We start from the raw sequence: 15,297 nt of genomic DNA, 5'->3' as shown, positions 1-15,297 counted from the left end.
CGTGTGTGTGTGAAAGGGGACTTTATGTATTTTAAACGTGCAGTGAATGTATTGTTAATGTTATTTACTTTTATAACCGATTTAATTTATATATATTCTATTGTAATCGTTGTTGTTGTTGCTGTCTATTGTTGTTGCCCCATTTTACCCCGAATATACGTAAAATCCTAACCCCGAGCCTATCCCACCCCACCCGAGTCTATACCCCCTTCTTTTCGAGACGATTTTCCATTTTCATAGCTATCAACAAAGTGGATGTCAATCGATCGGTTTAATTAATATTTTAGAAATATTAATTAATAATTAGCCAATGAAAATGGCGATGCGATGCGATCCAATGATGATAAATACATACATCCTACATACATACATAGATCCAAACATTCATATACAAACTAATTACAGACATACATATATGTACCGTTATATTATATATAATAAGGCAAATATGACGAGGGTCATCTTGAAGGAAGAAGAATCTATAAAACAGTTGAGTCTGTCTGTGTGTGTGTGTGTAGGGGAGGGGGTGTATTGTCTTAGAAACCAGTCATTTACAGGATTATTTGTGTGTGTGAAAGAGATGGCTCTGCATGTAGGAGCGAGCTAGATAGAGATAGCTAGATAAAAAAGAGATGGAGAGAGAGTGCCAAGCAACAAAATCATTGTCAATTAATTCAAAGGAAAACACACAAAAATTAAGTACTTAAAATTTAAGTTCAAGTCATTTACAAGTCAAATTGTTGTTTTTCATGTTCATTTTTGTTTTTGTCATTTGATGTGGGTTGTGTTAAGCGTTTTGTAGTTTGTTGTTGTTTGTTACTTTTTGGTCGCCTTGTCTTTTAGGGTTTCACATCATCGTCCGCCTCATCATCCGCATCCGCATCCACATCCTCGTCACAGTCTCCATAGTTCACAGCCGCCCGTCAGGGCAACAACAAGGGCTTAAAATACGCCCGACAGAAGATCGTTGAGGCCGATGGCGGCAGATCCTGATTCCGATAGTACATGTTGCACTCGCGCTCGGTTAATTTATCGAATACGGCCGCATATTCGCGATGGAATGTGGCCAGATCGACATTGGCACGCCCAATGGCCGTTAGCGCCAGGAAGAGTATGTCCCGATAGAATGAGTGCGATCTCTCCACACCGTTATTTTTCAGCTTGTGGCGTTCGTTGGCCAACCGCTTTAGCGGCGTTGCCAGATCGTTGCAACGTATCGCCGAAATTATTTGTTGTATAACGCTGTAAAAAAAAAAAATATTACAAAATTAATTTGTGAATGAACTAGAAATGCAAATAATACTAATGAATCTACCAGGGAATTAAACCGAAAAAAATATCGGTTTCGGTCCCGGTTTCGTTTCCGGTACGTCCCGATACAACCATTTTTTTTCATACTAAAACTTCATTTTCGGCCTATCGTTCTATATAATATAGTGGTCCAAATCAACAATTAAAACAAACTTGATCTGTGTACGGTATCCAGGAACCTACAAACCAAGTTTTAAGTCTCTATTTTAATATCATAAAAGATCCGTAAGTTGTTGTAGGTATTATTAAATCTTCATGATTAATAAGGATTCTAATTTCGATATATTTAATACCAGAGGCTGACACAACAATGGAAAACGAATTTCCTTAAATAATCGAATCCAAAACTTACTTCTTGCTGAGCTGCGCCTGATCGGTGAGCAGAGCCTTGATCAATGGACTCGTCGGTTGCGTCTCCCGATACAGAATATACATGGGTGGACCGCTGGTTTCGCTATGCAGATTTAGATTATCCCACAGGCATTGTATGTGCACCGTCTTGACCTTGGTCAGTGGATCCAGTTGCTCCTCATCACTCTGGAATGGAAGGGATTAATCCCTGACCGATTCATTATACTCAAATCTCGTTACACTTACTGTTGGCGGCAGACAAAGTTCCGGCAGATGTGTCTTGCCCTCGATGCGTTCCATGAGCCACAAAAGATTCCAATAGATGATAGGATGTTCCTCAACAAAGTTGGGTTTGATGAGCGCCATATCGCCCTCTTGGGTGAGTATATTCTCCAGCTCTTTGCGCAGTACCAGTGGATTTAGATACGGTACCGTCAGACTGGAATTGTCAGCTGCGACGCCCTCACCATCTGTCTCACTCTCAGTGGATGAGAGTCGTGTGATTTGGACACATAGGAAGGGTACCGTTAGCTTGTTGCACGCATGACAGGTGGTATTCAAGTTGGAATCCTCCGCTGACCAGCCGCTCATGATCTCCTCATCATAGACGAGCACCGAGCAGTTGTGGCATTGTGAGCAGGTCGTCAACTGTATCAGAACATCGCAATCGGGATCCGCAGAAGCCTAAAATAATCATCAATATCACTTGAGATGTCTGTCTGTTCTTATAGATTCATGAACATATGTATTTGTGTTTAAATTTCTTTGTGCTAAAGTCAGGCAAAACATATTAATATAATCTCAATCTCAAGCCAAAAACTGACCAAACAAGTATTAAATTTTTATGATAAAAATGTAAAATTAGAGTTCAAATATATTTTTTTTTTTTATAAAATTTTGAGAATAATAATTTTTTCTTTGAGATTACCCCATAGAAAAAAAGAAAATTTGTGATTTTCTCATGCATCCAAATAATTGGTTCATTTTTTAACAAATAAATCTTATTTGGGATCCTTTGGTTCTTAATCTATCAAAGTCAAATGATTTTTGCATTGTAAAGTGTATTTATATGATTCCTTTAGTTTCTTGATGATGCTAAATAGATAGATGTATTCCTCCAGCAAGTGTACTCACCTCCGTCATAAGGCTGTAGAGATTGTCGGGCACCGCGGGGAATGCGTGCATTTGTAGAGCTGCACTGGAGCTATTCTCACCCAGCGGCACTAAATTGTTATAGCTGGACTTGCGGGACTCACTCAACCTGCCCCAAGGATCCAGATCGCTGGAGACGCGTCGCAATTTGCCCTCCTCGGTGCCGCCTGGTGTGTCATGTTCCTCGCCGCCCGCATATGCATCCGGCTGATGATGCTGATGATGATGATGATGCTGCAGGTGATGGGGATGATGATGCACATAGTTTCCATTGTTCGTCTTCACCGGCGTCGAATTCGCCGAAATTGCTCCCTTGATCTCATCAAATTTGCGCGTCAACGAATTCGCCGCAAATTTAATGCTACTCAAGCTTCCTTGGATCAGTTCATTGGACTTTTTGCCCGTCAGGCTGGGGCTGTTGGGGATATGGATGTAATTGTAGAATTATGCATGAGTAAGTGCCGTTAGTTTCTGTTTACACAAGCACATGGTGGGTGTATAATACAGTTAGAGAGAGTGTAATGTCAACAAAAATAACAGAAACAACAACAACAGCAGCAGTTAACGATGGATCGTAAGTGTATGTGGATTATATACGGTATTTTTCGTTAGTTGCTGAGCTGCTTACACAAGTGCGAGAGAGAGAGAGTGAGAGACAGACAAACAGAGAGAGTGAGAGAAATGGTAAGAGTGAGTGCTGTTGCAGTTATGTGGATGTTAAATTTGGTGTTTTCTTCGTTTTTGGCAATTTAATGTACGATTGTAAGTTGTTAACGATCAATGTGTGAGTGTGTGTGTGTGTGTGTGTGTGTGAGGCTTGTGTCAAACCTTGAATTGCCCGCCACCAACAACAACAACCAGAACGACTTCGATATCGGCATCGATATTGAGATAAAGTAGATGACGACAAACAACGACGACGAAGCAAGGAGATAAAAGTTGAGAGAGCGAAACGACAATCGATAGCCGATAACCAAACACCAAAACGTGTAAAGCTGCAAGCAACTTATTCCAATGTGGAACTCATGTGGAACATAAGTAAATTCAATTGTAATATGTAAGTGTGTAAGGCGACAAATGCTTTGCAATAAATGCTAGTTTATAAATTTTTATATAATACGATGTGCTGAAAATTATTGATCAATTAATAATTTAAATTTAAAATTAAATATTTTACGTCAAAATAAATGTATTTAATTATAGTTAATTAACTTATTTGACTTATAAGCAAATTAACTTTAAGGAGTTGAATAATAATAGTTCAAAAGGCAATTTCCAAAAGAATATTAATGAAGATAGCTATGTTATGTAATTCCTTTAATGATTCGATAAGGAAATTGTTTTTTAAAGCGAATAATAAAATTACTATAAGTGTGATAAATTCAAATAAATTTCAAGTACAAAATTTTTGTGCTTGAAAAAATTAAATATCTTAAATGAAAAAATCTCACACATTTTTGAGCATCTAATAGCAATGTGGAGTTTGTGGATTGTAAATTATGCATATATTGCATAGCATTCGCTTAGTGTATGTCATATATATTTATATGTGTTTGTGTGTGTAAATCGAATATCTTTTCGAGGACGTACTTACCTTATGCTTGATATATTTTCTATAATATTGGCGGGCAATTTCAAGTCTTTCTTAAGGGACAATCGTGCGGGTGAATAACGTCTACGATAAAAAAAAAAAAACGTTGCACAGAAACGAATTGGAGCGATTTGAGAGAGTTTTCATATGGAATAAAATGCAAGAGAATTCAAATAAACAAATTAAAAAAAAAAAATAAAAATAATAAAAAAAGAGAAAAATTGCAGCTGATTGTGTGTATGTGTAGTGACTGTGGAATGCAAGTGGATTGCGTGTGAGAGTGATTCTTCTGCAAGTGAAAGGCACACAATACTTATTACAACAACAAGTTGTCGCCTCCTTTTCCATCTTCTTTATCATCATCATATTTGTTTCACTTTGTTTGTGACCAACAACTGGAGGCGATATAGTTACCCGAATGTGAACTTGAGCGATGACCCAATATTGGCCAAGCTGTGTGTGACTCCGCTGCTGGCCACCGGCATCGTCTCCGACCTGTGCATACTCTTGCCAATCTGCGTGGACTCGTCAAAGGTGGCGCTACGTTGTCCGCGGAACAGAATCGGTTTATCGCTGTACATGTTGCTATTGAGAGCTGTGGCTGCTGCAATCTCTGGTTGTGTCTCTGGCTGCTGTGTGGGCGTGGCCTCCTCCTCGTTGAGTGCCCCAAGTGGATCGTTTTGGGTGACGGGCGTCCTCGGGGAGATTCTATTGAAAAAAAAGGTGATTTATGAATAATATTTTGAACTTTTGCTGGATGTCTGCTACTTACTTGGTGGGACTCTGGACACGTTGTCTGGCTCGCTGTGCAACTACATGCTCATCCAACTCGTCTACGTCCTGGTCCTCATCCACATCCACATCCACGTCTAGCTCATAATCGCCGCCTGCAAACTGTCGATCCTGTTTGATCTTTTGAGGTGTAATCGGCGTCGTTTGCTCCTCACTCTCCACCTGCCCATCTTCATCGTCATCAGCAACGCCATCAGCATCTTCATCATCGTCATCATCTTCCCCATCGCCAATACTCATGATTTGCTTGCGAGGTTTGCTCAGCAACTGGGAATCATCACCATATGTGGGCGTATGGGGCGTGTGAGGAGTGCTTCCATTGGCGCTGCTTGCGTTGGATTCACCACTGATGAGGAGCCCAGCGCTGTTCACCACATCTCCCGTGGGCAGCGCATCTGGAGCACCGCCAGTTACAGTTTGACGCACAATGCTGCCCAGTTTGTTGCGCAACCTATCGAAGGCGGCAAAGTCAAGGAGGCCACCGCCACCGCCACCGCCTTCTCCAGAGCTGGCCAGGCTGCTGCGCGACTGGCCATCGACCATCTCCAAGGTGCTCAGATTGTGATCATGCGAGGCGCTGAGAGATTTGCACACCTTGGAGGCGGCACGACGCTTCCCGGCGCGTCGAAAGTGCGCAGCGCCCATGACAACATTCTTAATCCGGTTCCAGCGTATCTGACTAAGCGTCGTGCTGTCGCTGGGCCACTGCGACTCCAGGACACAGCGATTGTAGAAGCCATAGGTCAAGGCATTCGGCTGAACGCCGGAACGCTTCATCAGATAGTGCAAGCGGACGGCGAGCACCGGCAGATTGTGAATGCCACAGAGCTGCATCATGATGCGATAACAGAACTCATCACACGTGATCTTCAGCTTGCTGGCACGCACCAGGACATCGTAGGCGGCACGGAGTATATCATGCTCCTTGCCCGCATGCCGTGTATCCAACACCATGGAGGGCAGTATCAGAAAGTACAGCGAGTAGCAGGTGGCCAAGAGATACTTGGACCATGCCTCCGGATGCTGCTGGCAACGACTGGCCATCTTCTGCGACAGCTTCACCTCGTGCTTGGTCCGACGTGCGATGGGGGAACCCGGCGACAGTGAAGCATTCAGTTGCAGCTGCAGGAACTGCGACAGCGCCGTCTTCCTTGTGCTCTGCAACAGCTCTGGCTGCAGCGTAAAGTTATGATAATGATAGTTGGAGGTGCCTCCACCCGACGCACTCGTCACGCTGTCCGGCGGAAAGATGTACTTGGTCCGTTCGCTGTTTTGTCCCGTGTCCCAATCCACCAGATGCAGCTGGGCGGGCGTCTCATCGTAACCGCCCACCTTCTCGGCGCACTCGTCAAAGAAGCTCAAGCCATGATCGCCATCGGACACAAAACTGCGCTCCTCAATGAATCTTATGAACATCTGAGTTTTCATCAGAAGCTCAAAGAATTTCTGGTGCGACTGCCAAGGCAAGAGAAGGGGAAATAGGGAAGTGTTAAAAATAAATAAATTCAAATTTTAACTAAATTAATCAATTTGGTGGAAATGGCATGGTCCTAGTTATAGAAATCCGCGCAAAACTTACATTTATGTTTTAGTTCATTTTTTAATTCTACTACATATTTTTTATTTACTTTTTGGTATATTTGATATCGAAAAAGATCAAAAAATTTGTTATTTTATGAATGTAAATAAAAGATTAAAGTTTAACTATTAAACAGTGAGCAATTATTTTCTAATCCATAAAGTATTAAGTGGAAAACAATTATTGCAAGGAAATTTTTAGTTTTAAGCCATTTAAGAAGTGGAATTACGAAAAGTGCATTTGAACTATGCAATGATAAGCATACTAACAATATAAAAAGGAAATGGACTGAAAATTATAGTATGTCATCGCATAGTAACATTAACTTATTATTATCATATTAATAACCAATGAAATGTAAATTTGAAGCGGGTTTCTTATTCATCGATTTTTTTTCGTATATCCCAAAATAAGTCATTTGTGGTTGCTTTAGGAATTTATGAGATCACTTCAAATGATTCACAGATGATTCGATCAATTTTTTTTTATACCCTGCAATACTCAGAGCATGACCAGCTTTGGGGTATTTTACGTATATGCGACTCTCTTTATCTCGGGGAATATAAAAAGTAGACACACATTGTTTGATTTTAAATTTAAAATATCAAATAATAGATACATGACTACAGGGTATCTCTAAGTCGCGTACGATCATATAGTACACATTTTCTCGAACTTAATTGAATGGCTAGAGTAAACAACAATTGATCTTAATAAACAAACATTGCAAATAATCAATTTTAATTAAAAATTTTGCAAAAAATTTATCATCTGTAAATAATTTCAACTAAACGATAATAAATGTAGGTATAAACTCTAAACTGATAATAAAATCAAGATTGTTTACTTTTAAATGATATTTGTCAATCATGATTATGGATTGGTTTAGCTGGAAATATAAACGGGACACCTTTGTTATCTCTACGCTTCTCGCAAAGACGATTCTGACGTCAGCCAAGAAATATGCTTTTCAATTGAGTAAAATAATAGATTGTTATTGGTTTTCACGAAAGACACATAAACCAAAGATATGCGAACGCGAGAACTTCGGACTTTATTGATATTTACCTTATCGCGAGAGCGTAGAAAAGCCTTAAGCTGGAATAGAGCACTTGGATCTGTGGCGCCAACAGACGGCGCCTTCGATATGGGCACCAAGTAGTCACGATATCCCCGCAATATGGAGGCCATGAAGAGCAGGAATGCCTCCTGAATGCGCTGCTCCAGCACCAGCTGCATGAGGAACACCAACAAACATAAGTAAGTTCCAGTTGTATGTGTAGAGAGTTGCATGTCATATTTACCTCACGCTTGCGTTTGCGTATGTCCCGATCCAAGCTATTGGTGGAGTCATAGCTAATGGGCTTGGCGTTCTCCAGTTCGGTGAGCGTCTGACGCAACAGACGTGCCGCACGTTTCGGCAGCAGTTTGGGGGACAAATGACGCTGCGAGTCGCACAACTGCATACAGAAATCATTAAAAGATTAGGAATCGTATTAACTGAAGGATTGAAAGGCTTACGCTAATGTTATTAGTGTCCAGATCGATGCAGGTGACGTCTGTGGGCGGCTCGTACAAATCAAAGAAGCGCGAATCAACGCCAATCAAGTACGGCACTGGGGCATGCAACACCTCGGCCAGGCCCAGTGGACACAACGGTATATAGGGACACTGCCATTTGAAGGGAAACAGCAGCGAGACAATGGCTTCGGCCACGGCAGTCAACGTAGCAGGTCTACAAGGGATTAAGAGAGATTAGACAAAAGCCCTGAAGGGGAGCCGAGGCGAGGAGTTGACACACCTGAGCGAGTGTATGAGTATCTTCTGCTCGGTGAGCGCCAGCAGGAGCACATGCAGACAATTGTCGGTGCCCAGATTCTGAAGGAGCATATGAAACCCGGCTCCACTGCGCGGCAATGGCGAATCCTCGGGTTGTGTGAGCAATATGCGATCATTCGATTCGCTGGACAGCTGTAGATGTATGCTTGGCGCTGGGAATGGCACTTCGTCCAGCAGTTGGATAATATAACGCTCCACGGGAATCGGTATATTGATGCCATACAGAACCATGCGCTAAGCGGGAGAGTGAGAGAGCGAGAAACATTAGAAACTGTTTAGCAATTGTCTGTGAAATTGCGCTTACGTGCAAATATTTGAGCCACTTGTCGAAGGTGTCGCCAAATGGATGATGTGACAGCAGGCAGATGGCCTTGATCATGTGCAGCGAATGCTGTGAGCCAAACTCCTCGCTCCAGCCAAGCAACTCTTTCTGATCCGGCGACAGCTGCGACTCACTGCAAGTAACCATTGAATGTTTAGGATAAAGAATATCAATTGATAGTTTTCAATAAATTCATGTCTACTTACTCGTAATCCTCGTAGAAGGTTAAAGCTGAGCCATAGACCTTGTAGGTGCCATCGGCGACAGTCAGCACAAAGGTGCTGAAAACTGGACTGATCGGTTTGCGCTTCTCGGTGCCATTGACATGTGGCCACGCCTCCAGACTAGCGCCCATGGGCAGGCAAAAGAGTGGCACACTTGGGCACAGTTTGAGTGGAAAGTCCGTGTGATCCACGGTGGGATATCGTAACAATATTTCCGGTTTATAGCTAATATGCTTGGGACGGTACATGGACTTCTTGTAGCACAAATAGACATCGCTGCCCACGTAACCCTTATTCAGTGTCTTGTAGATGAGACAGAAGGCGTGCGGTGGGCGTTCTCCCTTGCTCTGGACAATCACACAGAGTTCGGTGACCACGAGCTCATTGCAGGGCATGTCTGGACGGGCTCGTCGATATGTGAGAAACGTTTTCGCCGACGAGTTATTCACATTGGCCACACGGCCGCCTGGCGTTTCGGCCACTATTTCAGCATCCGACATGATCCGCTCATGGCCATCATAGAGCACACCTGCACATAGAAGAAGCTAGCTTAGTTAAGATGGTTTCATTTGACGCGATTCACACACATACCTATGTCCACTAGTGGCGGCCGATCTTTGCCCCGTCGAAAGTATATGTAGCATTCGGTGGTACGCACCGAGCCATGATTCAGATTGGCGGGCAGACCAGTGGGCGTGTGCTCCAGCAGCTCATAGCCGTCGGGCAACTGTTCGCCCAGCAGTGGAAAGTAGACGCCAATATCTGTGATGGGCTCTATTGTGTTGGCCGCCCGCAGGCGACCCGAATCATTGAATATGTTCTCCTGGAGCAGCTGCGGCTGCTCTGGCATTCCGGCTACCACAAAATAGTCCGCAATACGTTTCTCCTCCATGTCGGGTCGTCTGTAGTTGTGTGTGCCTTGACTGCAAGCAAATGCCAAAAGTTAAAAGTTAAGTTCCATTGATAAGATAAAAAATAAGGAGCTAAGGCAACAGACAGCGCCATAGATTCAACTGAGGAGTGCGAGTGGGAGTAGGAGGGAGGGAGTGGGGGGAAAATCATTGTTTACATTGCCGACGTCGCTGCTATCGCCAAAAGCTGATTACAAATGCACACACAAGTTTAATCAAAACCAAAGTAAAAATAAAAATAAAACAGCCAAGCGACTTTTTGCTGGAACTTCAATATGAAACGACGCTGTCGCAGTCGCAGTCGCTGTTGACGTCGCTTGTATCGTGGACTTTGTTGTTGCTGTTTTTTGTTGTTGTTTTTTTATTGTGTTATATTATGCTGCGGCCACAAAGTACAACAAAAACAAGTTCCGCATGATGATTCAACGCCGTTTCCGCTGCCGTTGTTGTTGCTGCTGCTGCTGTTCAATGACAGGCCTTTTGTTTTGTTGTTGCTGCCTCTGATTTAGTTTTTGTTTACAGGAATCGAATTTGTAATCAAAATCTGTTCCCGTTCCCGTAGCTGTTGTTCGAGCGCATAAGTAAAACTTACAATTTCGTTGCTGTTACTGTTGCTGTTGTTGTTGTTGTTGTTGCAGCTGCTCGAGATGCTGCTGCGTCTTTGATTTTAGTTTCGAATTTTCGTCGTCGTTTTTGCAACTTCTTCACACTACGTTAATTTCCACACAGCGTTGCACAAACACACACACACACACACAGCCAACACTTATGTTCATACCAGTCGGAGACACGATTCATACATACATATCGATATGTAGGCGGCGACATTCGCCCACTTGCACTTTGTATTGACTTCGTGCCCTTAACTATCGCGCGTCTTTTGTTCAATTTGTTACGTCGCGACCGTTTCGTTTAATACATGCAATAAAAAACACAGAGCGTATTGGGTGCTAGGGTTGTGCGTATATCGAGACACTATATCGATGCAACATTTCATGTATCGATTATTTATTTAGCTAACACAATTAGGCATATGAATACCCAATTTATGAAAATGATTGATAAATAGATTATGACCGATATACATTTACTGCCTGTTAAAAATATCGAAAGAAAAGTTTTGAATAATTTCCAATCAAATATATTATTTTTAAAGTTAAGTGCAATTTATTTATCTGTTTGTATATTACAAGTTTTGTCATCTATGCTGCAAAATTATTTTCAGCAATTGAAATGCTCTTTAACGTGAAAAACTGTGACGAAAGTTGTTTAGCAACTGCGCTTGACAACTCTACCAGCGAACAGCTGATGTGCGATATATCGCTTGTTGTCATATCGATAAAGTTATCGTTTCAGTGAGCGCTGCAAATTCAAATAAATTTCTGTTTGTTTATAATTAAACTGATTGTATTTATTTAATTATTGTGCTAAGTGTGTAAGACTATATAAAAGTAAAGGAGTCACTTTCGTACAGTCGCGAACCAATTACCGACTTGTTATTGAATTAAATGAGTAGTAGAGCAAATCCAGTCGAACAATGGCGTCACATGCATTAGACCCAATTATGCGTTTCATGATTTAAAGCCAAGCTGTTGTCTATTATTCCTTATTTGCAACGGCGCAGTTGGTGACCGCACTTCTCCATTGAGTCAAGTAGCTAAGTTTCATTCATAACGGCAAGTTGCTTCACATTTCACTCAACTCGAGTACTTTCTCATTAACTTCAACTTGCGTCTTCAATCTCCCCTCGGGCAAAAGCATCTCAATAGACGAAGCTAATACAAGCGGCGGGGATAACCCCTTTCTGGCGATGCCACGGTTCCGCAGCTTGACTCGTTTTTGTTTACAAATACGAGTATTCTGTCGTGTTTGCAATCCTTAGAGATATCCATGCGCGCCTGTTGCGTGCGCCCGTTGAATGTTGCTTTAATGGATTCTGCCTTGGCTGACATTTGTACGGGTATTTGTGATAATTAAATTATGTGGTCCTCCCATCTGATTATCAGTTGTGCCATTGCCATTTAATTTCATATTAATCAACTGCTCAGCTTGTCGATGCAGTACTCTGAATACGACTATAACAAAGATTTATAGTACAAAGTGCCTTAATAAAAACCACAACAAAACAATTAAGACAGCAATTTAGACTGACAAATCAAATTAATTAAGAACAATAGACAAAGTTGAATAACAAAAGACAAACAGGCATCTGTGACTTTTGCCGATATATAGTATTTGTCTCAAAATTTTTTCAAATATTTCAAATATTCCTTTTGTTTAGAACATGTATTATGGTACTTAAAAATACTTCAGTTTTGTCTAAACTAAGAACTACAAATAATTAAAACAATTTCAAATACAAAATCAAATTAAATTTTTCAAGCTACCTTCTATAAAACCCGAAATTCGAATTTATTTTTTATTAGGTTAACAAAATTATCGGATATTAGAGAGTTTAAAACAGTTTGTAAAATTTCTGCAAATTGTTTTTAATCGTTTGTACCCAGAATTGAGTTACAAATGACAACAGAAAAATAAACAGAAATAAATTCAATTTTCTTGCTAAATTTAACTAAATCGTAATAAGCTTGCTTTCATATTCATTGCATTTATTTATTTTCTGTTAACACTCAAAGGAAATAAGCTCACTCAGGACTTTGAGTGGGCGGATACAGTGAAAGCGCTCAAAAGAAATAGAAAAATTACTCATACGCCGCGTCGGCAGTCGTTGGATGCGTGTTCGGGTTTTGGTTCGTTAATGTTTTGGTTGGTACGTTTAAGTCGACAGACGGGCACTTGGCTTGGGATTTGAATTGAAAGCCCGCAGTTCGCATGCGAAAGTCCTGACTCACGGTTGTGTGGCCGGCGCAGCATCCAAACAAACCGAATCCAATCTTAAAAAACAAGCAAACAATTCAAAAATAGTTTTCGGAATGTAAAATTGTGTGCAGTTGCATCGAGTACTTCAAAATACTACGTGTATATGCAGATAATTTTCTTGATTTTTGTTTTGTGTGGCCAACATCGAAAAGGCGACTAAATCTAAAGTGCAATATTACAAAATTGGAATTAAATATTCTAAAATGAATTAAATTAATAAAAAACAAAAGCAAAACATTAGTGCAAGGAGGAGTCTCGAGCGTGGCGAATTGCTCATGTCTCCTGTCTCTTCAACGCGCGATTCATTAGATAAAATAACACCTGATTTGTTGGTCTCGTGTTTGACCTCAAATCTAAACAGGTGAGTGTACCGCATAATTGTTGGAAATTGAATTATGAGGCGAGGCGTTGAGTTTGTAAACGGTAATTGTATTACTTTTTCTCATTCCTTTCGCACCATCGAACAAAAATGACAGAGTACTCGCTTAGCGCTCATTTGGCTTCAATTTGTTTTGAAATGAAATTTTGCGGTTGTCCAATCAGAGGCGATTCGAACGAAACTTTCCATCTCAAAAGGTTGGCGCAAAAGTTTTCAAAATTTTTTTATTTTTATTTTCATTTTTATTAAAACCTAAACTAATTAGGCGGCCGTCATTTTGTAGCGCCTCCATTTGGGGCTCAAGGTGCAGAGTCCCTGACCTCTCTCACTTTCAGTTTGTGAATGGATGGTTGCTTCAAAGGCAGAGCAGAGCCAACGACATTTAAATTCACAGACAGCATAAAGCTCATTAGCATATTGTCGCCGGTCATCAAATTTAGAGGCAGATGTTCCAAGTTCCAAGTTCTAAGTTTCCAGTTGATTGATGAGCCAAGCTCCTAGTTACAAAGTACAAATGCTGATTCATTTAACTTTCCCCTCTTTGTCCTTGTCCCAGAGACAGACCATATGCCAAGGAGCTGGCCGCTTCACAAATTTCACCTTCTGTTCTGTTAAGCTAGAGAAATGGAACGCATTAAACAAAAAGATGAAACACCATTGCCTTAGTTAAATTTAGGGAATTTTCACAATCCCTTGTGAACTGAAGTCTTATGTGTCAATTACAAATTTCTTTTAATTTTTTAAAATTGTTTTTGATTCAATTTTCGGAAACAAACTTTTATGTCTAAAATAAAAATAGTTTAATATATAATTTTTGTTAATGCCATTATAAATTCTCTTTTGAATGCTAAATGAAAGAGTTAAAAACATTAAGTTTTATGTCTGAAACTGTAATTTTAAATTCAAGTAATCTTAAATAGCAGAGAATGTTGAAATCATTGCCTTACTCATTATTTTATTTGGAAATCATTCCAGCTTTCCTCATTATTTATACAGTAATTGATTCAAAACTGGAATACAGGACAAAATTCTTTGCTCAAATTCTTAATATATTTAAATTAAGTTTACGAAAACCGTTTGTATTCATGTCCTTGAAGAAATTAAAAAAAAAATCCATTTCTCAATAAAGCAAAACATATTCCTCAATAATGTAAAGTTGGCATTTCTTTAAAAAGTGATTTTCAAATTCTTGAATTCTTAAATTAAATATGATTTGTTTTTTTTTTTAAGTATTGAGAAGTACTTTAAATACTTTGAGCTTGTTCAGAAGATAAATATTAGCCCACGATAAACTAAAATGCAGAGCTATAAATGTTTTTAAAACATAAAACATTTTTTTATTGCTGCTCAATTTATTTTGAAAATATTCGATATTCAATATAAAAAAACTTCTAATGAAAAAATGTTTCGGTTTCATTCTTAAGATTTGCACATTTAAAAATTCCAAAATAAATTTGAGTTAAAATATAACTATTAATATTTAGACTCTACTTGTTATTTTTATTTAAATTTTTCATGACATTTTTAATTATTTATTGCTGTAACCTTTTTATTTGTATATTATTGTTCCCAATTGATGACATATTTATAGTAAATATCGTTAAATTGACGAGTAATTAATTAACTGAAGCCCATTAGATTCTCAATTGAGAAACAATAGAAAAGTCGCCTAACCTGTGGTTAGATATATGTATAATTAACAAAAGGTAGTGTCAACGGATTAGGAACAAGTGAAAGCATTCAATTAAATTAAATTCGGGTTATTAGAGAGGAGTTGCGAATAAAGGAGGAGAACTCACTTACATTTAGTAGCTTGCACTTTGCACGCGATTCTTATTTTTTCTGGTTTTGCTTTTAATATTTATATGAATGAAGAGGGGTAGAAGCACGCGACATGCATTTAATTTAAATTCCCACTTAATTTGCATTTAATGTGCGTAATTTTCGTCTTAATTTAATTGGCCTA

General features: G+C 39.9%; 1 protein-coding gene across 4 annotated transcripts; it reads right to left on the bottom strand.

Annotated features, from left to right (window-relative positions):
* Window positions 1-646: 646 nt before the first annotated feature.
* LOC117794165 (DENN domain-containing protein Crag) lies at window positions 647-11,007 on the bottom strand. Of its 4 annotated transcripts, none has more exons than XM_034634677.1 (15): window positions 10,665-11,007; window positions 9,753-10,084; window positions 9,144-9,690; window positions 8,920-9,070; window positions 8,578-8,849; window positions 8,298-8,511; window positions 8,081-8,236; window positions 7,845-8,009; window positions 5,178-6,652; window positions 4,820-5,113; window positions 4,409-4,489; window positions 2,797-3,229; window positions 1,909-2,346; window positions 1,664-1,848; window positions 647-1,242 (listed from the first exon to the last, which is right to left on the bottom strand). In XM_034634677.1, exons 2-15 carry the CDS (start codon window positions 10,051-10,053, stop codon window positions 924-926), a joined length of 5,031 nt encoding a protein of 1,676 aa, XP_034490568.1. In that variant the 5' UTR covers window positions 10,054-10,084; window positions 10,665-11,007; the 3' UTR covers window positions 647-923. The 4 variants fall into 4 exon arrangements, with proteins under 4 accessions (XP_034490568.1, XP_034490570.1, XP_034490569.1 ...); XM_034634679.1 differs by having other exon boundaries at window positions 10,877-11,005; XM_034634678.1 differs by lacking the exon at window positions 10,665-11,007 and adding an exon at window positions 10,231-10,322.
* Between the last annotated feature and the right edge of the window lie 4,290 nt (window positions 11,008-15,297).

This window comes from Drosophila innubila, chromosome X (assembly GCF_004354385.1).
Source record: "Drosophila innubila isolate TH190305 chromosome X, UK_Dinn_1.0, whole genome shotgun sequence".
NCBI lineage: Eukaryota > Metazoa > Arthropoda > Insecta > Diptera > Drosophilidae > Drosophila > Drosophila innubila.
The sequence above is the reverse complement of the archived record's forward strand: the minus strand, read 5'-3'. Positions and strand labels throughout refer to the sequence as shown.

What these genes read in the sequence shown, in the direction of transcription:
- LOC117794165 (XM_034634677.1), bottom strand. Translation starts at nt 10,053, where the DNA reads ATGGAGGAGAAACGTATTGCGGACTATTTTGTGGTAGCCGGAATGCCA. An exon ending in ACCTTCTACGAGGATTACGA is followed by an intron (nt 9,071 to 9,143) that starts GTAAGTAGACAT and finishes GGTTACTTGCAG; the next exon opens with TGAGTCGCAGCTGTCGCCGG. An exon ending in AACTTTGTCTGCCGCCAACA is followed by an intron (nt 1,849 to 1,908) that starts GTAAGTGTAACG and finishes CTTCCATTCCAG; the next exon opens with AGTGATGAGGAGCAACTGGA.